Source organism: Salvelinus sp. IW2-2015, linkage group LG18, assembly GCF_002910315.2.
Source record: "Salvelinus sp. IW2-2015 linkage group LG18, ASM291031v2, whole genome shotgun sequence".
NCBI classification, from domain to species: domain Eukaryota; kingdom Metazoa; phylum Chordata; class Actinopteri; order Salmoniformes; family Salmonidae; genus Salvelinus; species Salvelinus sp. IW2-2015.
Window position 1 is genome coordinate 51,954,246 of NC_036858.1, and position 26,898 is coordinate 51,981,143.

Sequence of the window (26,898 nt, forward strand, 5' to 3'; positions counted from 1 at the left end):
TGAAGAACGCTGGTTCTGTTGTGGATGCTGTAACGTGGCAACAGTAGGTATTTTACCCCTTTTTCTATCCTATATACCTGTATCACTTAGCTTCATACACACATTCCCTATATCATCATAATAACAATAAACAAGTTCTCATTCATAAAACCTATTAAAGTTTGTAAAGTAGGATAAAAATGGTTTCCAGTCAAACTGTTTCCAGGGAGAAATGTTTTGAAGGCTTTTATAAAAATACAAGCTATAGTGAGAACCAGCTGCTGAAAGAATGGCATGGTTTTAGTTTGGTATTTTCCCTCAGACTCTCTCTCCTCTGCTTTCCTCCCCATTCTGACTTGTGGTGTCGTTCTTGAAGTGACTGAGCGGCTAAAGACATGTCTGGCTGTTGTTGTGGTTTGTAATGGTCATTGTTTTACAGGCAGGGAAGAGGAACTGTGGTTGACATTCTGAGAGAGCAAAAAAATTGCATCGCTGTCAGAACGAAGTAAAATAGTCTGTGCAGTAGTTTCAAAATAAGGGAATATGGCTGTTTCGTGCCAAGGTATTCACATATTTGTCTCATTAACACACGCACACGCACGCATGCAAACACGTAGAAATGCACACACAGACACACACCACACTGCTAGAGCAGGGCCTCGTTAAGGCCAAGGTCAGGCTAATTAAGGGATTGGGAAGAGGAAGGTTTAGCACCACCCACACTGGCAAAGTCAAACCATATGCTTACACACACACCCACACACACACACACATGTCCTGCCAATTACCCTCTTTACACAACAGGACTAGGTTTTATACTAGCCAGACTGCGTGACAGATAGGCTGACCTCTATAAACCAACTTTTAACCAATCAAAGCTCTGAAAAGGTGCCACTTTGACCAACAGTGAAATACACTTGCATGATGACTACCCTTGCCTAAGATCTGAAGACATGCTACGTGAATAATTCGGTCTTGTGTTTTTCTATAGAGAGAAAGTTGTATCAATCCATCCATAATAGCAGCGCTTCCTATAGATGGTACTTATTACGTTTGTGTTGAACAACTTGGTTGAGTTATACAGTTTACATATTGGAGTAATTTGGCATGGAACAGCATGTTACATGTTAGGAACACAAAACAGGTGTTACACATGCTAGAGTGTATCTGTGACCAGACAGTTCACCATGCCTGTTGTCTCCCTCGGTCTGGCATTCTGTGGGGGAGCTCAGGTAAGAGGGTTAGGGATGATTAGTGTAGCACTAAGCATACACACCTCTTACACACAGACAAGCACGCATGCAGGCACACACACACACACACACACACACACACACAAATATACAACAGGTATATCTTCCCAAGCTGACGCAAACATACACCTCCCTACAGTACATGTTTTCAATGTTCTCTTTCTCCAGTACTGCCAGAACTTCCCCTGGCACTTCCCTACTGTTGTCTTCATCCTCATAGTGTGGTTGTGTTCTCTTTCAATTATTTGTTTTGATATCTCACATGAGCGTGATTCACCAGGATCTCAAAGATCCAATCACATACGTCTGTCGGATACAGACAGGTCGAGAGGCAATGGAGGTGAGCAGCTCCCCGCATCATAAAGAGCCACTCCCTCACCTTTTGATCAATCTCACCTCTCTTCCTCACAAACAGTCATTCTCTTAGCTCTCCTCAGCATGACTTGATCCGTTTTCCTGTTCATCTGTTCACAGGTTACTCTGCAGAGTGCAGGTTTTTCTTCTCTTGTCTTCTGTTGGGTGACTTTATCCCCCCCCCCAGTTTGTGTCCAGTACCCGTAATGCTCATATACTTGGATAGAACGAAAGCTTTGCACAAGAGCGACTAGCTCTTTGTGTGCTTTGTGAGAGACGCCTCTCTCGTCAACGGTTATCACGGATTGTGGAAGCTATTATATTGTCCTATAATAGCACGGGTTACAGCCTCCGGAAGGCCTGGGGGCTCACTCCACCAGGGGTATGGCTACTTCTTGAGCACTGTTCGAGGGCATCTCCTTGCATACTTTTATGATGTTCGACCGGCTAGACGTCACTGCGTCTTCTTTGGCGTATACTGTCCTCAGTGTCGGGGCCTCTGAGGGTTGATACGTTGAGACTAACTGGCTTCAGAGAGCATGCTGTGATACGGGAGTTGGCCATATCCCTCATGTGAGATATCGAAACTAACAACTGAAAGAGAACTTAAAGTTATTTGTGTCCCCGGTTCTCTGATATTATGAGTGAGATGTCTCACCGCATTCAAATAAAATAACAGTTTATTGGTCGTGTACATAGTTTAGCAGATCTTATAGCGGGTGCAGTGATCATGCTTATGTTACTAGCTCCTAACAATGCTGTAAAATGTAATAAAAAACAAGAAATCTTGAAATGGCAGAAAGAATCCAATTAACAACCCAAATAGCACTACAACATTCCCTACTAGCAAGAACTTGAGGAAGTTCGGCATGCTCGAGAATGATCAGAGGGTGGGCGAGTGGGGGGATGAGGGGAGGGGCTCACCTTATTCGCCCCTCGACTTGTCTGTTTCCGACAGACGTGTGTGATTGGTTCTTCGAGCTTCTGAGATTCTTGTCAATCCCCTTCATGTGAGATATCTCACTTATAATATCAGAGAACCGAGGGTTACGCAAGTAACACGTTTTGGCTTAGCGGTAGTATTGCTCCATGAATAGAGACATAGAGACCATGTAGTCAGAAGACTGAACCCTCAGCAAGAGGACTGATGTTTTTTTACAGCTACTGTATATGGAGAAAGTAGAGAAAATAGAGATAGCAGTGGGAGGAAGAAAGAGCAAAGACTGCAAGAGGGTAACAGAGATTTGTGTTGCTCTCCACACTTTATTCACTGTCCCGCCGGACTCGTAAATCCTGAGGGCCCATTCCCCTGGAGGGCCACATTTTATTCATTGGTGGAGCTTAGACCCTCACAAACACTCACACTCACACTCACACATACATATACACACGAGTGCACCCTTTGTCTCTTGTCTCCCTTTCTCTATCGCTCTCCTTCTTTCTCTCTCACTTGCCTCCCTTTTCTCTCTCTCTGATCCCTCCCTGCCTTCCTCCAGTTCTTGTCACTTTCTCGCTCTTCCCTCTGACATCTTAATACTCGTCTCAGACTAAATCTGGTATTTATCTACATCTCAACCATTCCACTACATAATCCCTGGTCTGCTCCACTGCTCTGAGACTCACAAGTCAGAGAGAGAACCATTGTAGAGGGGAGACAGAGGAAGAATGTGAGATGAGAAAGAGAAGTAGAGAGATCGAAATTTAGCAAGAGAGAAGAGACAGAGTAGTACAGTATATATATATATAGAGAGAGAGAGAGAGAGAGAGAGAGAGAGAGAGAGAGAGAGAGAGAGAGAGAGAGAGAGAGAGAGAGAGAGAGAAATCTACTGCTGTGAGTAAAGGTGATTCATCATTGTCTTGGTAAAGAATGTAATTCCAAATAGAGGATACGTTCTGTTCTCTACAGATGTGTTCACGCTTTAATTCTTCCCATAGGTAGAGGAGCAGTCGGATCAGCAGACAGCTTCCCTACAAAACTACTGTGTACTATGTATTTTTGTCTGACAAAGTTGGTCATACATAAATGATATCATAACCCAGTTTGGTAGCACTTTATGAGTGTTGCCGTATCATTCATAACAAACTTTATAATACATTAATTCTTCATCATTCATAAGAAGTTTTCAAAATGAAATTCCCTTGAAATACTGTTGAGAGTTAGAATAGTAGAATACACAAGGTGCAATTTAGAAATTTGGTTGTGCATCAGTAGTCTTTTTCTCTTGACAGCCAAGTAGCCCATGTCAGCTAAACATTTGAATCATGGTCAAATTACCAATCGGGGGCTCCCCACTGATTTTGTAAGTCACTCTCACTCAGATATCATATTAAAAACGGCAAACATTTCTCTCCACCCATTGGCAAAATGTGTACAATTCAAGGAAATTAGCTGTAAAACGGCAAATCTTTTCTCCCGGCCCCATGGCAAAATGTGTATAAATGCAGCAAACTTTAAAACTCCTAAATGTTCTTTGTGGCCCACATCAAAGTTGCCCATTCGTGCTGTAAGCCTGCAGCATGTTCTCTGCCAACTTAAGCCAAAAATATGTGTTCCTACGATAATACTTTGGGGGTTGGGTACTGTGGCTGTGAAAATACACATTTCTAAATAAATGTACATATAGATATATTTCTGTGTTACTGACAATTTACATATTTTGAAAACTCCTTATAAATGATATTGAAAAAATGTGTTATGAAGGTTGTTATAACTGATACTGCGAGGTGTTATGACTGGTTTTATAAAGGTGTTGTGAATGTCTTTTTTATACCACCTTCAAGTAGAGTGTAATCGGGTGCATTGCCAAATGTGCAAAACCCACTGTGTCAATCCCCCCAAAAAGGTTCCATGATGACATAACGTTATAGATCATAGCCTACACCTGAATTCAATCGAAACCCTTACCACGTTAATGGCACTCATAAACTGTAAATAGTGATTGCTTTAGATCAGGTTCTGCCAAAAATACTTTGATAATAATTAGTATATTAGTATATATAATTTATCTATATTAAACACCGTATACATTATCTTATGAATCTTTATTCGGGGCGGCAGGTAGCCTAGTGGTTAGAGCGTTGGACTAGTAACTGAAAGGTAGCAAGATCGAATTCCCAAGCTGACAAGGTAAAAATCTGTCGTTCTGCCCCTGAACAAGACAGTGTTCCTAGGCTGTCATTGAAAATAAGAATTTGATCTTAACTGACTTGCCTAATTAAAAAAATTAAAGAGGAACTGAACACCCAAAAATGTTCTGGTTTAAAACGGCCTGTGGCATTGGTAGTAGTCATATACAGTGGGATTAACACCATTGATGAAGATGAGCAAAACTGTCTATACAAAATAAAGAGTTCAAGTACTGAGCTATATTATTTTACGTTAAGAGAAAGAGATTTTGAAAATATTGCCACTCCTGTTTTCAATAGCTTTCTATACCTCACCTAAGTCACCTTGCGAGGATAATGGCATTGAGACTTTTTCTAAAAATGTTTTCTGAGATTGAATAACACATTGGGAGGAATCTTAGACCATTCCTCCATAGAGAATCTTTCCAAATCCTTGATATCAGTCTGCTGGTAGAGGCAACCAGGTTTTTGGCAAAAATGTCCTAGTACTGGATAAAGTCCATGATGCCGTTGACCTTAACAACTCTGTACAGTGTCCCGAGAGACACATAGGTTGAGATCTGTGGTGACACAGATTTCCTCCCACATAGCAGGGTCATCTGTGCGTTGACTTGCCATATTGTCCAGCAGCTTCACTTGATAAGCAAGGTGGACATGTTAGGTGCTCTGACCGAATGGGCTGCTGTTATGTACATGACAAATGAAAAAAAGCATTCTATCTTGTTCGGGAGGGTGGTGTTAACTGACAGGGATGCACTGAGTGAGGGATTAAGGTAGTTAGCCAGAGGAGGCTCCACCGGAGGGGCCTTATGGAAACCGGAAACTCGTCTATGCATGTTCAGGGTAGGGGAACCATTAGGGGTTAGTCTACCAGAAAAAATGCTTTTCCCAGGACCATTTTGCCTCCTTTAGGCAAGCCACAACTGTTGGAATGCTAGGTTTGGTCAGGGCTGTTTGCGGTTGGAGTCTCCTCCACTCGTACAAATGGTCCGGTGGGACATTGAGCCACTCATTTACATTACATTTAAGTCATTTAGCAGACGCTCTTATCCAGAGCGACTTACAAATTGGTGCATTCACCTTATGAAATCCAGTGGAACAACCACTTTACAATAGTGCATCTAACTCTTTTAAGGGGGAGGCTGGTGGGTGTTGAGAGATGATTACTTTATCCTATCCTAGTATTCCTTAAAGAGGGGGTTTCAGGTGTCTCCGGAAGGTGGTGATTGACTCCGCTGACCTGGCGTCGTGAGGGAGTTTGTTCCACCATTGGGGGCCAGAGCAGCGAACAGTTTTGACTGGGCTGAGCGGAACTGTACTTCCTCAGAGGTAGGGAGGCGAGCAGGCCAGAGGTGGATGAACGCAGTGCCCTTGTTTGGTGTAGGGCCTGATCAGAGCCTGAAGGTACGGAGTGCCGTTCCCCTCACAGCTCCGTAGCAAGCACCATGGTCTTGTAGCGGATGCGAGCTTCAACTGGAAGCCAGTGGAGAGAGCGGGGAGCGTGGGTGACGTGAGAGAACTTGGGAAGGTGAACACCAGACGGGCTGCGGCGTTCTGATGAGTTGTAGGGGTTTAATGGCACAGGCAGGGAGCCCACCAACAGCGAGTTGCAATAATCCAGACGGGAGATGACAAGTGCCTGGATTAGGACCTGCGCCGCTTCCTGTGTGAGGCAGGGTCGTACTCTGCGAATGTTGTAGAAGCATGAACCTACAGGAACGGTCACCGCCTTGATGTGAGTTGAGAACGACAGGGTGTTTGTCCAGGATCACGCCAAGGTTCTTAGCGCTCTGGGAGGAGGACACAATGGAGTTGTCAACCGTGCAGTGATGCGAGATCATGGAACGGGCAGTCCTTCCCCGGGAGGAAGAGCAGCTCCGTCTTGCCGAGGTTCAGCTTGAGGTGGTGATCCGTCATCCACACTGTATATGTCTGCCAGACATGCAGAGATGCGATTCGCCACCTGGTTATCAGAGGGGGAAAGGAGAAGAATTATTGTGTGTCGTCTGCATAGCAATGATAGGAAGGCCATGTGAGGATTGACAGAGCCAAGTGACTTGGGTGTATAGCGAGAATAGGAGAGGGCCTAGAAACAGAGCGCCTGGGGGACACCAGTGGTGAGAGCACGTGGGTGCGGAGACAGATTCTCGCCACGCCACCTGGTAGGAGCGACCTGTCAGGTAGGACGCAATCCAAGCGTGGCCGCGCCGGAGATCCCAGCTCGGAGGGTGGAGAGGAGGATCTGATGGTTCACAGTATCAAAGCAGCCGATAGGTCTAGAAGGATGAGAGCAGAGGAGAGAGAGTTAGCTTTAGCAGTGCGGAGCGCCTCCGTGACACAAGAGAAGAGCAGTCTCAGTTGAATGACTAGTCTTGAAACCTGACTGATTTGGATCAAGAAGGTCATTCTGAGAGAGATAGCAGGAGAGCTGGCCAAGACGGCACGTTCAAGAGTTTTGGAGAAAAAGAAAGAAGGGATACTGGTCTGTAGTTGTTGACATCGGAGGGATCGAGTGGTAGTGTTTTTTCAGAAGGGGTGCAACTCTCCGCTCTCTTGAAGACGGAAGGGACGTAGCCAGCGGTCAAGGATGATGTGATGAGCGAGGTGAGGTAAGGAGAAAGGTCTCCGGAAATGGTCTGGAGAAGAGAGGGGATAGGGTCAAGCGGGCAGGTTGTTGGGCGGCCGCCGTCACAAGACGCGAGATTTCATCTGGAGAGAGAGGGGAGAAAGAGGTCAAAGCACAGGGTAGGCGGTGGTGAGCAAACCAGCGTTCGTTTGACTTAGCAAACGGAGATCGGATGTCGTCGACCTTCTTTTCAAAATGGTTCGAAGTCATCCGCAGAGAGGGAGGAGGGAGGAGGGGGAGGAGGATTCAGGAGGGAGAGAAGGTGGCAAAGAGCTTCCTAGGTTAGAGGCAGATGCTTGGAATTTAGAGTGGTAGAAAGTGGCTTTAGCAGCAGAGACAGAAGAGGAGGAAAGTAGAGAGGAGGGGAGTGAAAGGATGCCAGTCCGCAAGGGAGGCGATTTTCCTCCATTTCCGCCTCGGCTGCGCCGGAGCCCTGTTCTGTGAGCTCGCAGTGAGTCGTCGAGCCACGGAGCAGGAGGGAGGGACCGAGCCGGCCTGGAGGATAGGGGACATAGAGAGTCAAAGGATGCAGAAAGGAGGAGAGGAGGGTTGAGGAGGCAGAATCAGGAGATAGGTTGGAGAAGGTTTGAGCAGAGGGAAGAGATGATAGGATGGAAGAGGAGAGAGTAGCGGGAGAGAGAGCGAAGGTTGGGACGGCGCGATACCATCCGAGTAGGGCAGTGTGGGAAGTGTTAGATGAGAGCGAGAGGGAAAAGGATACAAAGTAGTGGTCGGAGACTTGGAGGGAGTTGCAGTGAGATTAGTGGAAGAACAGCATCTAGTAAAGATGAGGTCAAGCGTATTGCCTGCCTTGTGAGTAGGGGGGGAAGGTGAGAGGGTGAGGTCAAAAGAGGAGAGGAGTGGAAAGAAGAGCAGAGAGGAATGAGTCAAAGTAGACGTGGGAGGGTTAAAGTCACCCAGAACTGTGAGAGGTGAGCCATCCTCAGGAAAAGAGCTTATCAGGGCGTCAAGCTCATTGTATGAACTCTCCAAGGGAACCTGGAGGCGATAAATGATAAGGATGTTAAGCTTGAAAGGGCTGTACTGTGACAGCATGGAATTCAAAGGAGCGATAGACAGATGGGTCAGGGGAGAAAGAGAGAATGTCCACTTGGGAGAGAGGAGGATCCCAGTGCCACCGCCCCGCTGACCAGAAGCTCTCGGGGTGTGCGAGAACACGTGGGCAGACGAGGCCGAGAGCAGTAGGAGTAGCAGTGTTGTCAGTGGTAATCCATGTTTCCGTCAGTGCCAAGAAGTCGAGGGACTGGAGGGACGCATAGGCTGAGATGAACTCTGCCTTGTTGGCCGCAGATCGCGGTTCCAGAGCTGCCCCAGAACCTGGAACTCCACGTGGGTCGTGCGCGCTGGAACCACCAGGTTAGAATGGCGGCGCGCCACGCGGTGGAAGCGTTTGTATGGTCTGTTGCAGAGAGGAGAGAAGAGGGATAGACAGACACATAGTTGACAGGCTACAGAAGAGGCACGCTAATGCAAAGGAAAGTAGAATGACAAGTGGACTACACGTCTCGAATGTCAGGAAGTTAAGCTTACGTTGCAAAAATAAAATATAAAATCTTATTGACTAAAATGATATAGTACTGCTGGCGGTGAAGTAGGCTGGCTAGCAGTGGCTGCGTTGTTGACTTTGTTTGAACGTGTAGCTGGCTAGGTAACCTCGACAATTTCTCAAAAACTACACAATTATCTTGGATACAAGGACAGCAAAGACAACTATGTAGCTAGCTAACACTACGCTAATCAAGTCGTTCCGTTGTAATGTAAGTTGTAGTGTGAGTTTCTACAGTGCTGCTATTCGGTAGAAGTTGGCTAACTAGCAGTGTTAGCTAGCAGTGTTGACTAGGTAGGAGACGGCAGCGCAGCGCGGTGGACGAAAATAGCTGGCTAGTTAACCGAATAATTACTCAAACCAACTCTAAGCTACACAAATTATCTTAGATACAAAGATAGCAAAGACAACTATGTAGCCAGCTAACACTACACTAGTCAAGTCGTTCCGTTGTAATGTAATCGTTTCTCCAGAGCTGCTATGCTGCTATTCGGTGGCTAGCTGGCTAGCTAGCAGTGTTGACTACGTTACGTTACGTACGTTACGTTACGTTACGTACGTTACGTTACGAAAATAGCGGCTAGTTAACCGAATAATTACTCTAACCAACTCTAAGCTACACAATTATCTTAGATACAAAGATAGCAAAGAGGAAACTGTGTAGCCAGCTAACACTACACTAATCAAGTCGTTCCGTTGTAATGTAATCGTTTCTCCAGTGCTGCTATGCTGCTATGCTGCTATTCGGTGGCTAGCTGGCTAGCTAGCAGTGTTGACTACGTTGTTACGTTCGGACGAAAATAGCTGGCTAGCGAACCTCAATAACCCCAATAACTACTCAATTATCTTTGATACAAAGACGGATATGTAGCTCGTTAAGATCAAACAAATCAAACCGTTGTACTGTAATGAAAATGAATGAAAATGGTAAAACTACCTGTGGAGCGACGCGGAATTGCGACTGCACGCTCCAAACCGCTCCAAACCCGCTCCAAACTCGATGCCAAGTTTGGTCGTGGCTCGCTTGCAGATGTCGATGAGCGTGTAATCCCGGATGGGATTAGCAACCTCGTCACCGGCTGTGCCCTTGGCGGTGCACCTGGGGACTGGTGCAGGTGTTTGGGAGGGAGGAAGTGGGGACTCAATTCCTCCATCTTCGGGCTCAAAGTTGGAGAGGTTGCTATTAGCATGAGCCTCATCATCTTCTATCTCCCCCTCTCCCGAGATTGTGTCTTCGCTAAATAAGGGAAGAGAGTCAAGGTTGTCAATCACCTCCGCCCAGATCGGTACAGATGAGCGCTTGTCGCCTACCCTGGGGGGGGGGGTACATACGTGGCTTGGAGGGGGGGTACCCGGAGCAGGAGCATTTTTTTTGTCTCCTTCTCTGGCTAACCTTAGACTGTGTGCTGCAGTGCAGACAAGACTCCGGGTAGTCGACTGCCCCTCAAGCATGCTTGTTTCCCAAACAGGCAAAGCAGAAAGGATGGGAGTCTTTCTCTGAGATGCGAGAGCCGCAGGGGCAGATATGGGAGCTCGTGACTGGCTTGGGTCATCCTGGCAAGGGGAGGTGGTAACCATGACTCTAAGTGGGCTATAAGCCTGTCGTAAATGGCACGCAGTAACCCGGGGGGCACAGCAAGGTGGAGTTGCTCTACAGGTTAGAGGGCTCTCAAGACCGCAAAACCGGAAGATAGGACCGGTCAGCCTAGCCAGTAAAGGTGCTGGTGAGCTAGGTGAGAGAAGAATACTACCGTGCAGGTAGAGAGAGCTAGCGAAGGAGCTAGTTCAAGTCATGTGCTTCACCAATGCTTAGCTGCATAGCCAGCTAGTCCTGGCGTTTAGCTCGCTAGCATTCACCTCAAGTGTTAGTAGCCTAGCTTTAGCAAGCACACTGCTAGCTGAAGAGAATGTGCGTTCTTCGTTAGCTAGCTACGTTAGCTTAGGGTGTGGCTAACCAAATCACAAAAGTCTCTTTCCTTTCTTCCACTTTGGTGGGAATAAGCAACAGGAAGGTACGTGAGCTGGTAGAGTGAGATGGAAGCTACCCATAGTGAGAAACCAAACACGTCATTTAAATAGAACTTGTGTGAATAACTATCTAAATAGTGTCGTGTTGAAGGGCCAGTATGGGGCACCCTTCCCTCTGATCTTAAGATCAAATCCCAATGCCCCAGGGCAGTGATGGGGACATTGCCTTGCATAGGGTGACATTTTTCAGATGGGACATTAAACAGGTGTCCTGACTCTCTGTGGTCACAAGTCAATCCCATGGCACTTATTGTAAGAGTAGGGGTGTTAACTCCAGTGCCCTGGCTAAATTCCCACCCTGGCCCCATTTCCATCATGTCCACCAAATCACCCCCCTCCTTCCTAATTTACATATTTATTTTTATATTTTATTTAACCTTTATTTAACAAGGCAATTCCGTTAAGAACAAATTCTTATTTACAATGACGGCCTGCCAAAAGGCAAAAGGCCTCCTGCGAGGACAGGGCTGGGATTAAAAATACAAATATAGGACAAAACACACATCACGACAAGAGAGACACCACAACACTACATAAAGAGACCTAAGACAACAACATAGCATGGCAGCAACACAACATGACAACAACATGGTAGCAACACAACATGGCCGCAGCACAACATGGTAGCAGCACAAAACATGGTACAAACATTATTGGGCACAGACAACAGCACAAAGGCAAGAAGGTAGAGACAACAATACATCTTGTGAAGCATCCACAACTGTCAGTAAGAGATGGAGATAACTCCAGTTTGAGTGCTTTGCAGCTTGTTCCAGTCGCTAGCTGCAGGGAACTGAAAAGAGGAGCGACCCAGGGATGTGTGTGCTTTGGGGACCTTTAACAGAATGTGACTGGCAGAATGGGTGTTATATGTGGGGGATGCGGGCTGCAGTAGGTATCTCAGATAGGGGGGAGTGAGGCCTAAGAGAGTTTTATGCAATGGGTATACAGAGATGACCAGTTTACAGTATATAGAGTGCAGTGATGTGTCCTATGAAGAGCATTGGTGGCTAATCTGATGGCCGAATGGTAAAGAACATCTAGCCACTCAAAAGTACCCTTACCTGCCGATCTATAAATTACGTCTCCGTAGTCTAGCATGGGAAGGATGGTCATCTGAAACAGGGTTAGTTTGGCAGCTGGGTTGAAAGAGGAACGATTACGATAGAGGAAACCAAGTCTAGATTTAACCGTATCCTGCCAATTTGATATGTGTTGAGAGAAGGACAGTGTACCATCTAGCCATACTCCCAAGTACTTGTATGAGGTGACTACCTCAAGAGGGAGTAATCACACCGGTGGGGAGAGGGGCATTCTTCTTACCAAACCACATGACATTTGTTTTGGAGGTGAGTATAAGACTGTATCATCTGCATGTAAATGGATGAGAGAGCTTCCTACTGCCTCAGCTATGTTGTTGATGTAAATTGAGAAGAGCGTGGGGCCTAGGATCGATCCTTGGGGTACTCCCTTGGTGAGAGGCAGTGGCTGAGACAGCAGATGTCCTGACTTTATACACTGCACTCTTGGAGAGAGGTAGTTAGCGAACCAGGCCAAAGACCCCTCAGAGACACCAATATGTCACTCCTCACCTCTCCACCTGATAGCTGATGTGTGGCGAGCGTTCTGGCACAAATGGTTTGCTGTGTATTACCCAAGTGGGTGCTACATATTAGTAGTGGATGAGGTGAGTTTCCCTAACTTACAGTGCTTTGAGTACCTGGAAAGGTGCTATATAAAAATACAATCAATATATTGGGGGGGCTCCCGAGTGGAATCCAGGGTTCGAATCCAGGGTCACATCCTGACGGGATTGAGAGTCCCATAGGGCAGCGCACAATTGGCCCAGCATCATTCGGGTTTGGCCGGGGTAGGCCGTCATTGTAAATAAGAATTTGTTCTTAACTGACTTGCCTAGTTAATTAAAGATTACATTAAAAAAATATATGTATATATATATATGTATATATAGCTTACTAACGTTTACAAATATAGGTAATACATGCTAATATTAAGTAATGTTTATTAATTGGTGAACAAACTATTTCAAAATGGTTTATTACTGGACTTTATTATGAAGCGTTAGGAAGAGTTTCAGTGTGTGTACCGTAGCCTTTTTTCTCATGACAATGATACTTTTGATAAGTGAAAACTCTAAGTGTAAAGTGTAGTGAGAGCATTTGGGATGCAATCAGGCATTTGGCATCAGACAACCTGATTTTAACCAGTAAATGATATTAGTGTTAAAAAAACAACAACACTGAGAGTTTTAAATCAACACTAAAAGTGTTGAGTCTGTGGACCCATATAGACACCAGCACAGTTGTAAATTAACACACTACTTAGTGTAAATCTATATTCAAAGATTTCCCAGAGTGCCTTGCCTTTCGATCAAATTGTAGAGTTACCACACATGAGTGATGTGTATGAGTTTCATGCCCCTGTCCTAGGGTAAAACTATAACATATTCGCTTAGTCCACAGGACTGAAAATGAATGAATGTGACAACCATGTCTCTGTCACTAACAAATTCAGTCATGGGTGGTAATTCTATAATTTATTTGAAAGGCAAGGCACCATAGAAAATATTTGAATAAGGTATTACACTAAGTAGTGTGTTAATTTAACACTGTTTCGGTGTCTATATGGGTCCACAGACTCAACACTTTCAATGTTAATTTAGTTTTTTTTAACACTGGAGAATTTGCTGTGTGCATTTATTAGAAGTTGCTTGTATTCTGTTCTGATGTGTCTGTGTGTGTTGTTGTTCTGTCTGTAGCTACTACATGGATGGCAGAGTGACCAAAGTAGAGGACTTTCTGAAGACGCGCCTGCTGGACACCCTGACCGAACAGATCACTAAAGTACTCAAGGTGAGAGAAAGGGAAGTGTTGAAACAAGGTCTCAGGAAAGGTCAGTTATTATGTAAGTATGCTTCACCAAATCACCTCCGTTACACGTGTCTCTTCCCAAACCCTGCCCCAGTGCTCTCCTGCCCCACTGCCTTGTCCCTCCATAGGCCTACCTCTGTAAGTGCACAGTTCCCAGTTCAGTTTTATGGATCTCAACTCTCAGATCTAGAACAGTAACTTCCCTCAGTGAGAAGAAAAGGCCATAAGAACCGATCTGTCGTGCTCACAATTAACTAATAATTGCTACCAACCTATAGTCACAGTCTCTGAGCTGGTAGAAAATACCCAATTATTGTCTATTGTAAAAGAGAGGACCCACCAAAGCACATTAAAACAACCAAAGAACAATGTGTGCTGCCCTATTGTGTGTGTGAGTTTGTGTGTGTGTGTGCGCAAGCGTGTATGCAAGCGTGTTTGTGCTGTACTGTACGTGCTTGTGCGTTTCCCCATTTGCTGTCCAGTAGTAATGGTTTGCAGCCATTCTAGGAGAGAGATTCCCTGGAAGCTGTTTAGAGCAGAGAGAATTGGTTTCCCAGACAGAGATCCATTTAACAGTCTCAGATCATGAATTTCCCCAATGGTCTTTAAAGTGATGAATACAAAATGCTACTGTAGCTGTCTTTGGACCAGCAGGATGGGACTAAAGTTGGAGATCAGCTATCCAATAGAGTTCATCTCAGTCCAAATGTTTCATCAATCCGTTGACGTTTGTAAAGAACACGAGGGGAGACAGAGAGCTGTATTTAAAAAAAAATAATGATATCACCTTTATTTAACCAGGTAGGCCAGTTGAGAACACGTTCTTTATTTAACTCAGGTAGGCCAGTTGAGAACACGTTCCTTTATTTAACCAGGATAGGCCAGTTGAGAACACGTTCTTTATTTAACCAGGTAGGCCAGTTGAGAACACGTTCTTTATTTAACCAGGTAGGCCAGTTGAGAACACGTTCTTTATTTAAACCAGGTAGGCCAGTTGAGAAACACGTTCTTTAATTTAACCAGGTAGGCCAGTTGAGAACACGTTCTTTATTTAACCAGGTAGGCCAGTTGAGAACACGTTCTTTATTTAACCAGGTAGGCCAGTTGAGAACAAGTTCTCATTTACAACTGCGACCTGGCCAAGATAAAGCAAAGCGACAAAAACACAGAGTTACACATAAACAAACGTACAGTCAATAACACAATAGAAAAATGCATGTACAGTGTATGCAAATGTAGAAGAGTAGGGAGTTAAGGTAATAAATAGGCCATAGAGGCAAAATAATTACAATTAAGCATTAACACTGGAGTGATAGATGTGCAGATGATGATGTGCAAGTAGAGATACTGCGGTGCAAAAGGGTAAGTAATAATATGGGGATGAGGTAGTTGGGTGTGCTATTTACAGATTGGCTGTGTACAGGTACAGTGATCGGTAAACTGCTCTGACAGCTGATGCTTAAAGTTAGAGAAGGCGACATAAGAATCAAGCTTCAGTGATTTTTGCAATTAGTTCCAGTCATTGGCAGCAGAGAACTGGAAGGAAAGGCGGCCAAAGGTTTCAAGCGCAGGGCGCAGCAGGTGTTTATCGCGAAGGACCACAGGAGGAGGCAGGTAGCTGGGTCCAGGGGCAGGCAGAAGGTCATACACATAGGTCCAAAAGGGCAACAGTACAGGCAGGGAAAAAGCTGGTAACGTAGTCTGGGAGATCAGGCAATAGGTAGATAACAAGACATTTAGGGAATAGGCCAAAGGCATCGTTAGTGTGGCAGGCAAAAACTATCATACACGGGAGGCGTAACTCACGGGAAATCCAGCGCGCCGAAAGACGTGTCACAAAACAAACATTACCTCAGTGATGGGGTGCAAAGAACTGAACTAATGTGTGTGAACAGGTGATTAGAATTCAGGTGATTGGGATCTGGAGAGTGAGCTGGAAATTGGGCTGCGTTCAGGGGATTTACGTGTTTGAGGGTGTGAGCTGGAAAGTGAGCTGCGTTCAGGGGATCTACATGTTTGAGTGTGACTTGGAAGCAGACGTTAGCATGTTTCATTTAGAGAACAAAAACGTAACTTCACGTTGCTGTCACTGAACAAACAAGATTCTCATTCCTCCTTTTAAATATAATAATTAGGTGAGTGCTTATATTTGCAAGAGTGTATTAATTCATGTGTGAATTGGAAATGTGTTTGCTGTAGGGGGCAGTAATATATTTGACATGTGTATATACAGTATATATGATATTATAAATAGTTTACATGCGACTAGTAATAAGACTAAGCAATTAGCCTATTCAAATGTTTATCTGACTCCATAAAGATTTAGCAATATACAAGAACACTTTAGTTGAGTTACAGTAATAGGCAATCAAGAAATGTTTGAGGATAGAATTCTAAATACAAGGGTATTTAATTACTTGGTAAAACTGTTACATTCCCCAACAAGAAAACCAAAAATGTCACTTAAACAGAACAGGAAACTCACAAAGAGTAACTGACCAACAACCAAAATTAAACAGTTGTGGTTTTGGGAGGGGTTCTGAAAGACACTCATGGGGATGTCCTCTGAAAGTTGATTAGCAACAAAAACATGAACCTAAAAAGACACCCACCGTGAGCGACCACTAAATTTGCCCGAGAAGAGGCAAACAAAAGAAAAGTCCACAATAAACTTAAAGACAGGAAGCAAACCAAAAAGGTGGAGCAAAACTAAATCAGGGAAATTAGATAGAGGATTGTTTGTCTAAAAATCTAAATAGGGAGCGCCAACTAAAGGGGTTAACCTTTAACAGCCACTGTTAAATTGCACCAGGGTCAGCAAAGGTGAAACGCCTTCCCACTAACGAGATGGCAACCAGCACAGGTGTAACACATGCTGACCTATGAGGTGACACCCATCAGTGCATCCTACGTGCTAACGAGTTATACGTGCCAAAGTCCAACTCAAAACATAAATGGAAAAACCAAAGCCTGTAACAAAATGAATGGATTCACATACAAGACATAAAGCTAAAGTTACAAAGCATTAACAAGCATTACAAGGCATTATTATAAACATGAACAAAGAGATGGCTATTAGGCCAGGAGCCTAGAAGCCTAGGAGCCTAGAAGCCTAGGAGCCTAGAAGCCGAAGAAATGAGAATTGATCATTCAACCTTCCTCCATGGACTAGATACAGGATAGTTTAAGTTGCAAGTTTTAATGTCACATGCACAAGTACAGTGAAATGGCTTTCTTGCAAGCTCTAAACCCAACAATGCAATAATCAATAACAATGTATTACTACAAAAAAAACACACTAGAAATAAGAATAAGAAATATGAAATACACAATAAAGTAAGTCAGTAAGTATACTATATACAGGAAATATTTTTTTAAAGTCAGTTCCAATACCATATTTACATGTGCAGGGATACTGGAGTGATGGAGGTAGATATGTAGAGGGGTAAGGTGACAGGGATACTGGAGTGATGGAGGTAGATATGTATAGGGGTAAGGTGACAGGGATACTGGAGTGATGGAGGTAGATATGTATAGGGGTAAGGTGACAGGGATANATGTATAGGGGTAAGGTGACAGGGATACTGGAGTGATGGAGGTAGATATGTATAGGGGTAAGGTGACAGGGATACTGGAGTGATAGAGGTAGATATGTATAGGGGTAAGGTGACAGGGATACTGGAGTGATGGAGATAGATATGTATAGGGGTAAGGTGACAGGGATACTGGAGTGATGGAGGTAGATATGTATAGGGGTAAGGTGACCAGGCAACAGGATATAAGATAAACTGAGTAGCAGCAGCTTGCAGCTTGCGGGTGTGTAGAGTTAGTATAAATGTATGTGCATATTATGTGTGAGTGAGAAAATTATGGAGTAGGTGTTTAGTTTTTTAACTAGGCAAGTAGGTTAAGAACAAATACTTAATTATAATGATGGCCTAGGAACAGAAGGTTAACTGCCTTGTTCAGAGGCAGAACGACAGATTTTTACCTTGTCAGCTCGGGGATTCGATTTAGCAACCTTTCGGTTACTGGCCCAATGCAATAACCACTAGGCTACCTGCCGCCCCCTGTGTGTGTGTATGTGTGTGTGTGTGTGTGTGTGTGTGTGTGTGTGTGTGTGTGCGCGTGCGTGCGTGCGTGTGTGCACGCGTGTTTGAGTGACAATGTGTCTAGGGCCCTGTGAATGTGCATAGAGACAAATACTGAAATAAAAGGTCAATAACGATACAAGGTAAACTCGGTCCGTGTAGCTATTTTGTTAGCTATTTATCAGTTGTATTGCTTGGGGATCGAAGCTGTTCAAGAGCCTGTTGTTGTCAGACTTGATGCACCGATACGTCTTGCCCTGTGGCAGCAGAGAAAATAGTCTTGGGGTGATTGGGGTCTTTGACGATTTTCCGGTCCGTCTTTTCACACCGCCTGATATAGAGGTCCTAGATGGCCGGGAGCTCAGCCCCAGTGATGTACTGGGCTGTCCGCACAACACTCTGTAGAGCCATGCGATTGAGAGCGGTGCTATTGCCATACCAGGGCAGTGATACAGCCAGTCAATATGCTCTCAATAGTACAGCTGTAGAACCTTTTCAGGATTTGAGTGCCAATGCCAAACTTCTTCAATCTCCTGAGGGGGAAGAGGCATTGTCGCTCTTTCTTCACGACTGTACGTGTGTGTTTGGACCATTTTAAGTCTTTAGTGATTTGGACACAGAGGAACTTGAAGCTGTCTGCCGGCTCCACTGCCGCCCCATCGATGTGGATGGGGGCGTGCTCGCAACCCTGTTTCCTGTAGTCCACGATCTGCTCCTTGGTCTTACTCTGGCACCACACTGTCAGGTCACTGACCTCCTCTCTGTAGGCTGACTCATCGTTGCCGGTGACCATCGTGTTGTCAGCGAACTTGATGATGGTGTTAGAGTCGTGCGTGGCCACGTAGTCGTGGGTGAACAGTGAGTACAGGAGGGGACTAAGCGCACACCCCTGTGGGGCCCCTGTGTTAAGGATCCAGTTGCAGAGGGAGGTGTTCAGACCCAGAGTCCTAAGCTTGGTGACGAGCTTAGAGGGGATAATGGTGTTGAAGGCTGAGCTGTAGTCAATGAACATCATTCGAAGAGAGAGAACAAAGCCATTTAATCCCATTTATAACATTTGAAGGTGTAACCTTCCAACCCAAAACCAACCACAATTGACCAATCAAACAATACCAAGTTTACAGTAACCTAAACACTCTCAGGTCCAATCTCCACAGGGTGTCACAGAATCTAAAGGCTTGTGTGGGGGGTGAGACCAATGTAAATAAGACAGAACTCCTGAGAAGACAATAAAACACTTTGCATAATAGAGTAATTCAGAGTTCACCCTGTGCAGAAACAAGTAACCACAGAGATCATCCATCCATATAGTTAGCATCAGAGGTATCCTCAGTGAACAAATAGATACCCAACATGGATACTATAGCATTATTCTGTCACAATAGTCAGTCCTCTGATTACTGTAACAGGAGAAATGTTTAGGCCCCCCAGAGGGGGAAGGGTTGACTAGTCCTTGGGCATTGTCCTTTTGTTCCTGGACCATTTTCCATGCAGCTCCAGGTGACAGAGAACACATTAATTAGGACCAAGCCTACATTGCATATTCCAATCCCCTAAAGACACCCTCAGAGAGTGGGGTCACGGCCAAGGTCTGCCATAATCAGCCGCGACCCTGGAACAATCAGGGTTAAGTGTCTTGCTCAAGGGCACATCAACAGATTTGTCACCTTGTCGGCTCAGGGATTCAAACTAGCGACCTTACGGTTACTGGCCCAGTGCTCTAACCGTTAGCCTACCTGCAGCCCCTTTCTCTTTCTTTCTCTGATCTGATCCCCTATTTTTCTGTGTCTGTTCTCCCCCCTCTCTCTTGCCCCCTCTCTTTCTTCTGTCCTCTCTGTTTCCACTCTCTCTCTTTCTCAGGTAGTGAATAGCCATGCACCTGGTAAGAAGGTGTGGTTGGGGGGAGTAGGTCCGGCGTGGGCTGGAGGAACCAATAACCTCTCTGATACCTATGCTGCTGGCTTTCTGTAAGTACAATCAATCTATACATCAATCAATCAATCTATAAATCAATCAATCAATCTATAAATCAATCAATCAAATGAAGTATCATCTCACTTAGGCATTATTCTCACTTTGTGTGTGTGTGTGTGTGTGTGTGTGTGTGTGTGTGTGTGTGTGTGTGTGTGTGTGTGTGTGTGTGTGTGTGTGTGTGTGTGTGTGTGTGTGTGTGTGTGTGTGTGTGTGTGTGTGTGTGTGTGTGTGTGTGTGTGTGTGTGTGTGTGTGTGTGTGTGTGTGTGTGTGTATTTCAGGTGGCTGAACACTCTGGGTATGGCAGCGATGCAGGGGGTTGATGTTGTGCTGCGACACTCGTTCTTCGACTATGGATACACACACCTTGTAGACCAGCACTTTAACCCACTACCGGTGAGTCTCACACTCTGCTTTATCATAAAAGTTAAATAAAGGTCAAATAAAAATCATTAAAATAAAAATCATCATGAAAGCAGTACTGGGCAAATCATTCCTTTCTACTCTCACTGGAAAACAAGGGAACGTTCATTGGAGCTATTGCTACTCTTAGTCCATTCCTTGGTGTGGCTTTGGGCAGCTACTGTAGACTCATCTCAGTCCTCTGTGGCACCTAGCGTTCTTTCCCGTGGGAGCTATTAGGCCAGATGAAAGGCGTTTAGTGGTGTTGACTGGCTGGACGCGAGGGCGAATCACTGTGTAACCCTAGCCCTTTGTCAGTGACCAGGATGGTGTCACGACTCTCCCCTTCCCCCCCATCACAAAATGTGTGCCCCTCTGTGTGCAGCGCTGGGCTGGTGACAGATCTGCAACCTGAGCTGTAGGTACGCAAAAGGCTGCTACTCCCCCTCTGGCACTGTCTGCAATGGTGCAGTCCAGTCCTGGTTCCCACCACTGCCCTCTGCTGTTGGGATTGATGCTGCATCAGGGGTACAAGACTATGCTCAGGGAAAGCATTACACCCAACTAATCGTTTGCCAGATGATACAGTAAGTTGATTAGTTGAATTAAGGGTTTTAGTGCCAAGTTGGAACAAAAGCCTGCACCCTATGGGTCACCAGGACCAGGACTGAAGGAGTATTCACTTCTTTAGGTGAACGTGTAGAGGGCGGCCAGAGATCGAGATAGAGACATCCAAGACTCTTTGATCCAGACAGAGAGTCAGTTCTACAATGCTACTGCGGTGCCATGTTCATAAAAATGATTTATCAGCATCTGGTGGATGCCTAAAGAAGATGTGGAGAACTTCTTACTTTATTTAGCTGCTGCAGGGATGGGTGGTGTTTATTAGGGAGACCGCTCCAAAACTAGCAGACAATTTTTTTCCCTCCCGTTCCATTCTCTGTTTCTGGGAAGGATGCCCCCTGCTAGGATCACAATGCTTTTATTGTGGCTGGGCGTCGGACTGCTCTGCCAGTCTACCTGCTGGGGGGAACCACTACAGGCCAGAACTGTCCGCAGGCCCCAGAGATGTATTCACATGCCAACCACATGTCCCTCTCCATCTCTCTGAACACTCATTGGACACCGTTCTGACAATTGACCCAGTCGAACCTAGGACTCGCTTTATCCGATCACCCCTCAACCCCACCCCTACTATTCCTCTCCTCCATGGTCAAGGTCCAGTAGTTGTAGTGGGTCTGCCTACTCCTTCTCCCTATCCTTTCTCCGTCATTCTGTTTTCCTCTCCTGAACTCACTCTCTTTCAGTCTATTTTTGACCTAGCACATGTGAAGAAGTTTGGGATGTGACATCAGCTTAGTGTATTAGCCTGCTTCCTGGGTGGTTTGTCTGTTAAACAGATATGAGCCTCCCTCTGCTCTCCCTCTTTATAGGCCTCTCTTTTCATCCTTTTTAGCTCTCTCACCCTCCTTCGTTCTCTCATTACTTTTCCATTCTTCTACAAGACCCCATCATCTCTCTCTCTCTCTCTCTCTCTCTCTCTCTCTCTCCCCACCCTTTCTCTCTCTCTCTCTCCTAGATTAACCCCATCATCTCTCTCTCTCTCCTAGATTAACCCCATCATCTCTCTCTCTCTCTCTCTCTCCTAGATTAACCCCATCATCTCTCTCTCTCTCTCTCTCTCTCTCTCTCTCTCTCCATTGTTGGATACACCTCTGGGTTTCTGATGCATTCTAGGCTTTGTCTCTCACTATAACAGTAAAACGTTAAGTGGCTATAGTTATGCAATCCCAGTTCATGGCATGACACTACACTGTAGCTGCCAGAGTGTGTTAACTGTGTGTTAATTCCTATTCACACAACATTCTTATTTACTCTTTCTAGGATTCCAGTGTTTAAGGACACAGAGGGCTGTTGAAATAGATATTTCTCTGGTTTTCTGTGTTCTATGGTTAATAAAATTGTGTTTTTGTGTTACTGTTTACTGCAGGTTTTCATATTTTTTTATATGTACCCCTAATTAAAACAGACTGCACATTGTTAACCCCTCTCCTAATACAGTCACTGTAATTAAAAACATGAATCCTACCCTCTCTTATTCAGTTAGTGTAATTAGAAGCATTAAAACACTAATGGGCAAGGCTCTGTACTGATACAGCCTAATGGTTAACCTTACACTTTTATCTGTAAAGGCTGTTGTTAACAAGCTTTCAGTCACACAGTCTGGCTCTCATTTAGCCTGCACTCCCTCCTCTTCTCCTGGCCTACTGCCCTTTCTTCATCCTTCCATCTTTCCCTCCCTCTAAAGCCGGTGTTATGGGCGGGACTTAGGGGGCCTGGCCTACCATACCTCCTTGCCCTCCCTCCTCTTCTCCTGGTCTACTGCCCTACTGCCCATGTATCTGATGCTATCTGGCCAAAAAGAGTATGGCATGTCATGTCATATTATTTTTGGCCAGACAGCATCAGATACATAGGCTTCATATAATAAGACAGAGGAGCGCTGTTTCGCTCACACAGATGCTTTTCTCCCCGGTGAGGTAGTTTCAGCCATTTGTGAATTTAAGGAAAGTTAGCGGGTGCACAGTGCACTGTTCGGCTGCTGGAATTATTTTGGACAAACGTGCAAAGGTAACCTACTTTTTGAAGTGATTTGTTTGACAATCAGATGAAAACATTATGACAGTTAAATTACGTCTTTACTATAAAACCGATTAAAACAATTTTACCATAGGAGGTTCCGTGAAAAAAAATAGTGCAACCCCCTATGGAAATCAAATGCCCATCCAACTGATTCGTTCTGGCACCTTCCCTGCCTCCTTCCTCACTAGGTAGATGCTGAAGATTCTCCCCTCTCTATTGACTGCAATGTTTCAAACACAAGGTCTTCGCCATCCAGTTCTTTCTCACTAGCAGATGTTATTTACACATGGAAGTGGCTGCTACCGGTACGCTATATCTAAACTGATATCTTTAAACTAGCAGATTCTCAGGGTGGACTATCGACAGTACTATCCGTCCCTGGGTGTATTTTCTCCCTGATTCTCTCCCTGTTCTTCAGATGTCTAACTTGGCACATCCCGTAGACAACTCATTGACATCTCCATCTCTCCCAGTTAGTAAATCAGGCACACAGATCAGCCTGGTTAAACCTGCTCATTAAACACAGCTCTGACTGATCAGACAGAGAAAGACTACTGTGGAAGTCATGAAGTGTCACTGACCGGATGGGTTTTCTCTCTTGGAACCCAGGCTAGGCAAACCAACATACATCTATAGACTCATAGAATATAAGACATTTATAAAAGATCAAAAATACAGTTCTGGTCTTGTTGTATAATGAAGCTACTCAACGCTTTTAAAATAAATAAGAAATCCATCAAATCTTGACTGAATTATAGCACATAAATAAGTGTATAATGACAGACAAAAAGTCAATGTAATCCATCAGTTTAGGTGGGAATTCATGTGTAAACTTTATGTCAAATATATATATATATATATATATATACACACACACACTCACACTCACACACACACACACACACACGCACACACACACACTTTTTATATATAAGACCCATGCTACCATATATAAACCATATATGGCCTATTTATGTGTTTTGTTATTATATTGATAGAATAATAATATTTGAAAATAACTAATTTGCATATACACTTGAGTATAATTAAATACATTTGCATTAAATTACCCTCTATCCAACCAGCATCTTTATACAGTGCATTCAGAAAGTATTCAGACCCCTTGACTTTTTCTACATTTTGTGACTTTACAGCCTTATTCTAAAACTGATTAAATCGTTTTTTCCCTCATCAATCTACACACAATACCCCACTCTGTCTAAGTGACCATTGGGTTCTTGGTCTCTTCACTGACCAAGGCCCTTCTCCCCCGATTGCTCAGTTTGACCGGGCGGCCAGCTCTAGGAAGAGTCTTAGTGGTTCCAAACTTCTTTACTTAAGAATGATGGAGGCCACTGTGTTCTTGGAGACCTTCAATGCTGCACACATTTTGTTGTACTCTTCCCCAGGTCTGTGCCTCGACACAATCCTGTCTCGGGCTCTATAGACAATTTCTTCGACCTCATGGCTTGGTTTGGCTTGGCTCTGACATGCACTGTCAACTGTGGGACATTATATAGACAGATGTGTGCCTTTTCAAATCACGTCCAATCAATTGAATTTACCACAGGTGGACTCCAATCAAGTTGTAGAAACATCTCAAGGATGATCAATGGAAACAGCATGCACCTGAGCTCAATTTCGAATCTCATAGCAAAGGGTCAGAATACTTATATAAATAAGGTATTTTTATGTCTAAAAACCTCTTTTTACATTGTCTTTATGGGGTATTGTGTGTAAATTGATGAGTTAAAAAAAAAAAAAAAAATATCCATAAAATGTGGAAAAAGAGAAGGGGTCAGAATACTTTCTGAATGCATCGTACAGTTGAAGTCGGAAGTTTACCTACACCTTAGCCAAATACATTTAAACTCAGTTTTTCACAATTCCTGACATTTAATCCTAGTAAAAATTCCCTGTTTTAGGTCAGTTACGATCACCACTTTATTTTAAAACTTTTGAAATGTCAGAATAATAGAAGAGAGAACGATTTATTTCATATTTTATTTCCTTCATCACATTCCCAGTGGGTCAGAAGTTTACATACACTCAATTAGTATTTGGTAGCATTGCCTTTAAATTGCTTAACTTGGGTCAAACGTTTCGTGTAGCCTTCCACATGCTTCCCACAATAAGTTGGGGAAATGTTGACCCATTCCTCCTGACAGAGCTGGTGTAACCGAGTCAGGTTTGTAGGCCTCCTTGCTCACACACGCTTTTTCAGTTCTGCCCACACATTTTCTATGGGATTGAGGTCAGGGCTTTGTGTTGGCCACTCCAATACCTTGACTTTGTTGTCCTTAAGCCATATTGCCACAACTTTGGAAGTATGCTTGGGGTCATTGTCCATTTGGAAGACCCATTTGTGACCAAGCTTTAACTTCCAGAATGATGTCTTGAGATGTTGCTTCAATATATCCACTTAGTTTTCCTCCCTCATGATGCCATCCATTTTGTGAAGTGCACCAGTCCCTCCTGCAGCAAAGCACCCCCACAACATGATGCTGCCACCCCCGTGCTTCACGGTTTTGATGGTGTTCTTTGGCTTGCAAGCCTCCCCCTTTTTCCTCCAAACATAACGATGGTCATTATGGCCAAACAGTTCTATTTTTGTTTCATCAGACCAGAGGACATTTCTCCAAAAAGTATGATCTTTGTCCCCATGTGCAGTTGCAAACCGGTACCTCCAATTGACTCAAATGATGTCACTTAGCCTATCAGAAGCTTCTAAAGCCATGACATCATTTTCTGGAATTTTCCAATCTGTTTAAAAGCACAGTCAACATAGTGTATGTAAACGTCTGACCCACTGGAATTGTGATACAGTGAATTATAAGTGAAATAATCTGTCTGTAAACAATTGTTGGAAAAATGACTTGTGTTATGCACAAAGTAGATGTTCTAACCGACTTGCCAAAACTATAGTTTGTTAACAAGAATTTTGTGGAATGGTTGAAAAACGAGTTTGAATGACTTTACCTAAGTGTATGTAAACTTCCGACTTCAACTGTATATGCCATTTAGCAGACACTTTTATTCAAAGCGACTTATAGTCATGCGTGCATACATTTTACGTATGGGTGATCCCGGGAATCAAACACACTACCCTGGCGTTACAAGCGCCATGCGCTACCAACGGAGTTAGCTTTCATCATCGCTTTCACTCATTCTCATGATTGTTTTTGTCAAATCCTCTTGCATATTAAACATTAGGTGTAGACTATGTTTAAGAAAAATGATAGCTCCCTGTTTTATAATCTAAACGTGCTGCTCTAGAATTTACCAAAGCACAAAAAAAATAGATTTGTGAGATTTGGCTTTTTAACGTTACAAAAAAAGTTCTTCTTAAATAAACCAATCCAGCAACATTTATGTGACAAATTAATTTACAACCCACAAAAACAGGGAAGTAATGACTGGAAAGAGGAGAAATCCTGAGGTGGGCAGGGCATGCACTTTGCTAATGTAAGTTTCTAACGTAGCCAGACACAGTGTAAAAGGAGAATAATATAATATTCCCAATGTTTGATATTATCTGTCCATCTTGCAAGAGAAAGGCACTCATGTAACCACAGTGTACGCTCCAAGGCTTTCACCCGAAGAACTGCTCTTTGTTTTACCTCAGAATCTACAGATTTCTTCATAATATTAGTGTCTGCTCTTTTCCCAGCTGCCGATAGCCCTGTCTATAGCCCAAATTGTACACTTCTGTTCTGTACTCTTACTGTACCCTGGGCTTTCCCGATGGCGGAGTAGCAAATTAAGTTAAAGCTTGGCCTGGTGGGGGAAAAAGCCTTAAATGTTGCCATATGCAGGATTGCATGGGAACTTCCTGACACACACATGTTGTTCAGAACCTCTGGTGAGGTGTTGATTTTGGGGAGAGAGGGGAGAAGGAAATAGGAGAGGTGCAGCACAGGGGAGAGAGAGGACAGGAGAGAAGAGAAGAGGAGAGGGACATGAAAA

General features: G+C 44.3%; 1 protein-coding gene across 1 annotated transcript in view; it reads left to right on the plus strand.

Moving 5' to 3' along the window:
* The window catches only part of LOC111977951 (inactive heparanase-2-like), a 49,916-nt gene continuing 23,018 nt past the window's right edge, over window positions 1-26,898 (plus strand). The window contains exons 1-4 of the mRNA XM_070448706.1: window positions 1-43; window positions 13,713-13,806; window positions 19,776-19,882; window positions 20,169-20,283. Of these exons, the coding sequence (XP_070304807.1) occupies window positions 13,720-13,806; window positions 19,776-19,882; window positions 20,169-20,283 (309 nt within the window). The 5' untranslated portion in view covers window positions 1-43; window positions 13,713-13,719. The remainder of the gene's footprint in view (window positions 44-13,712; window positions 13,807-19,775; window positions 19,883-20,168; window positions 20,284-26,898) is intronic.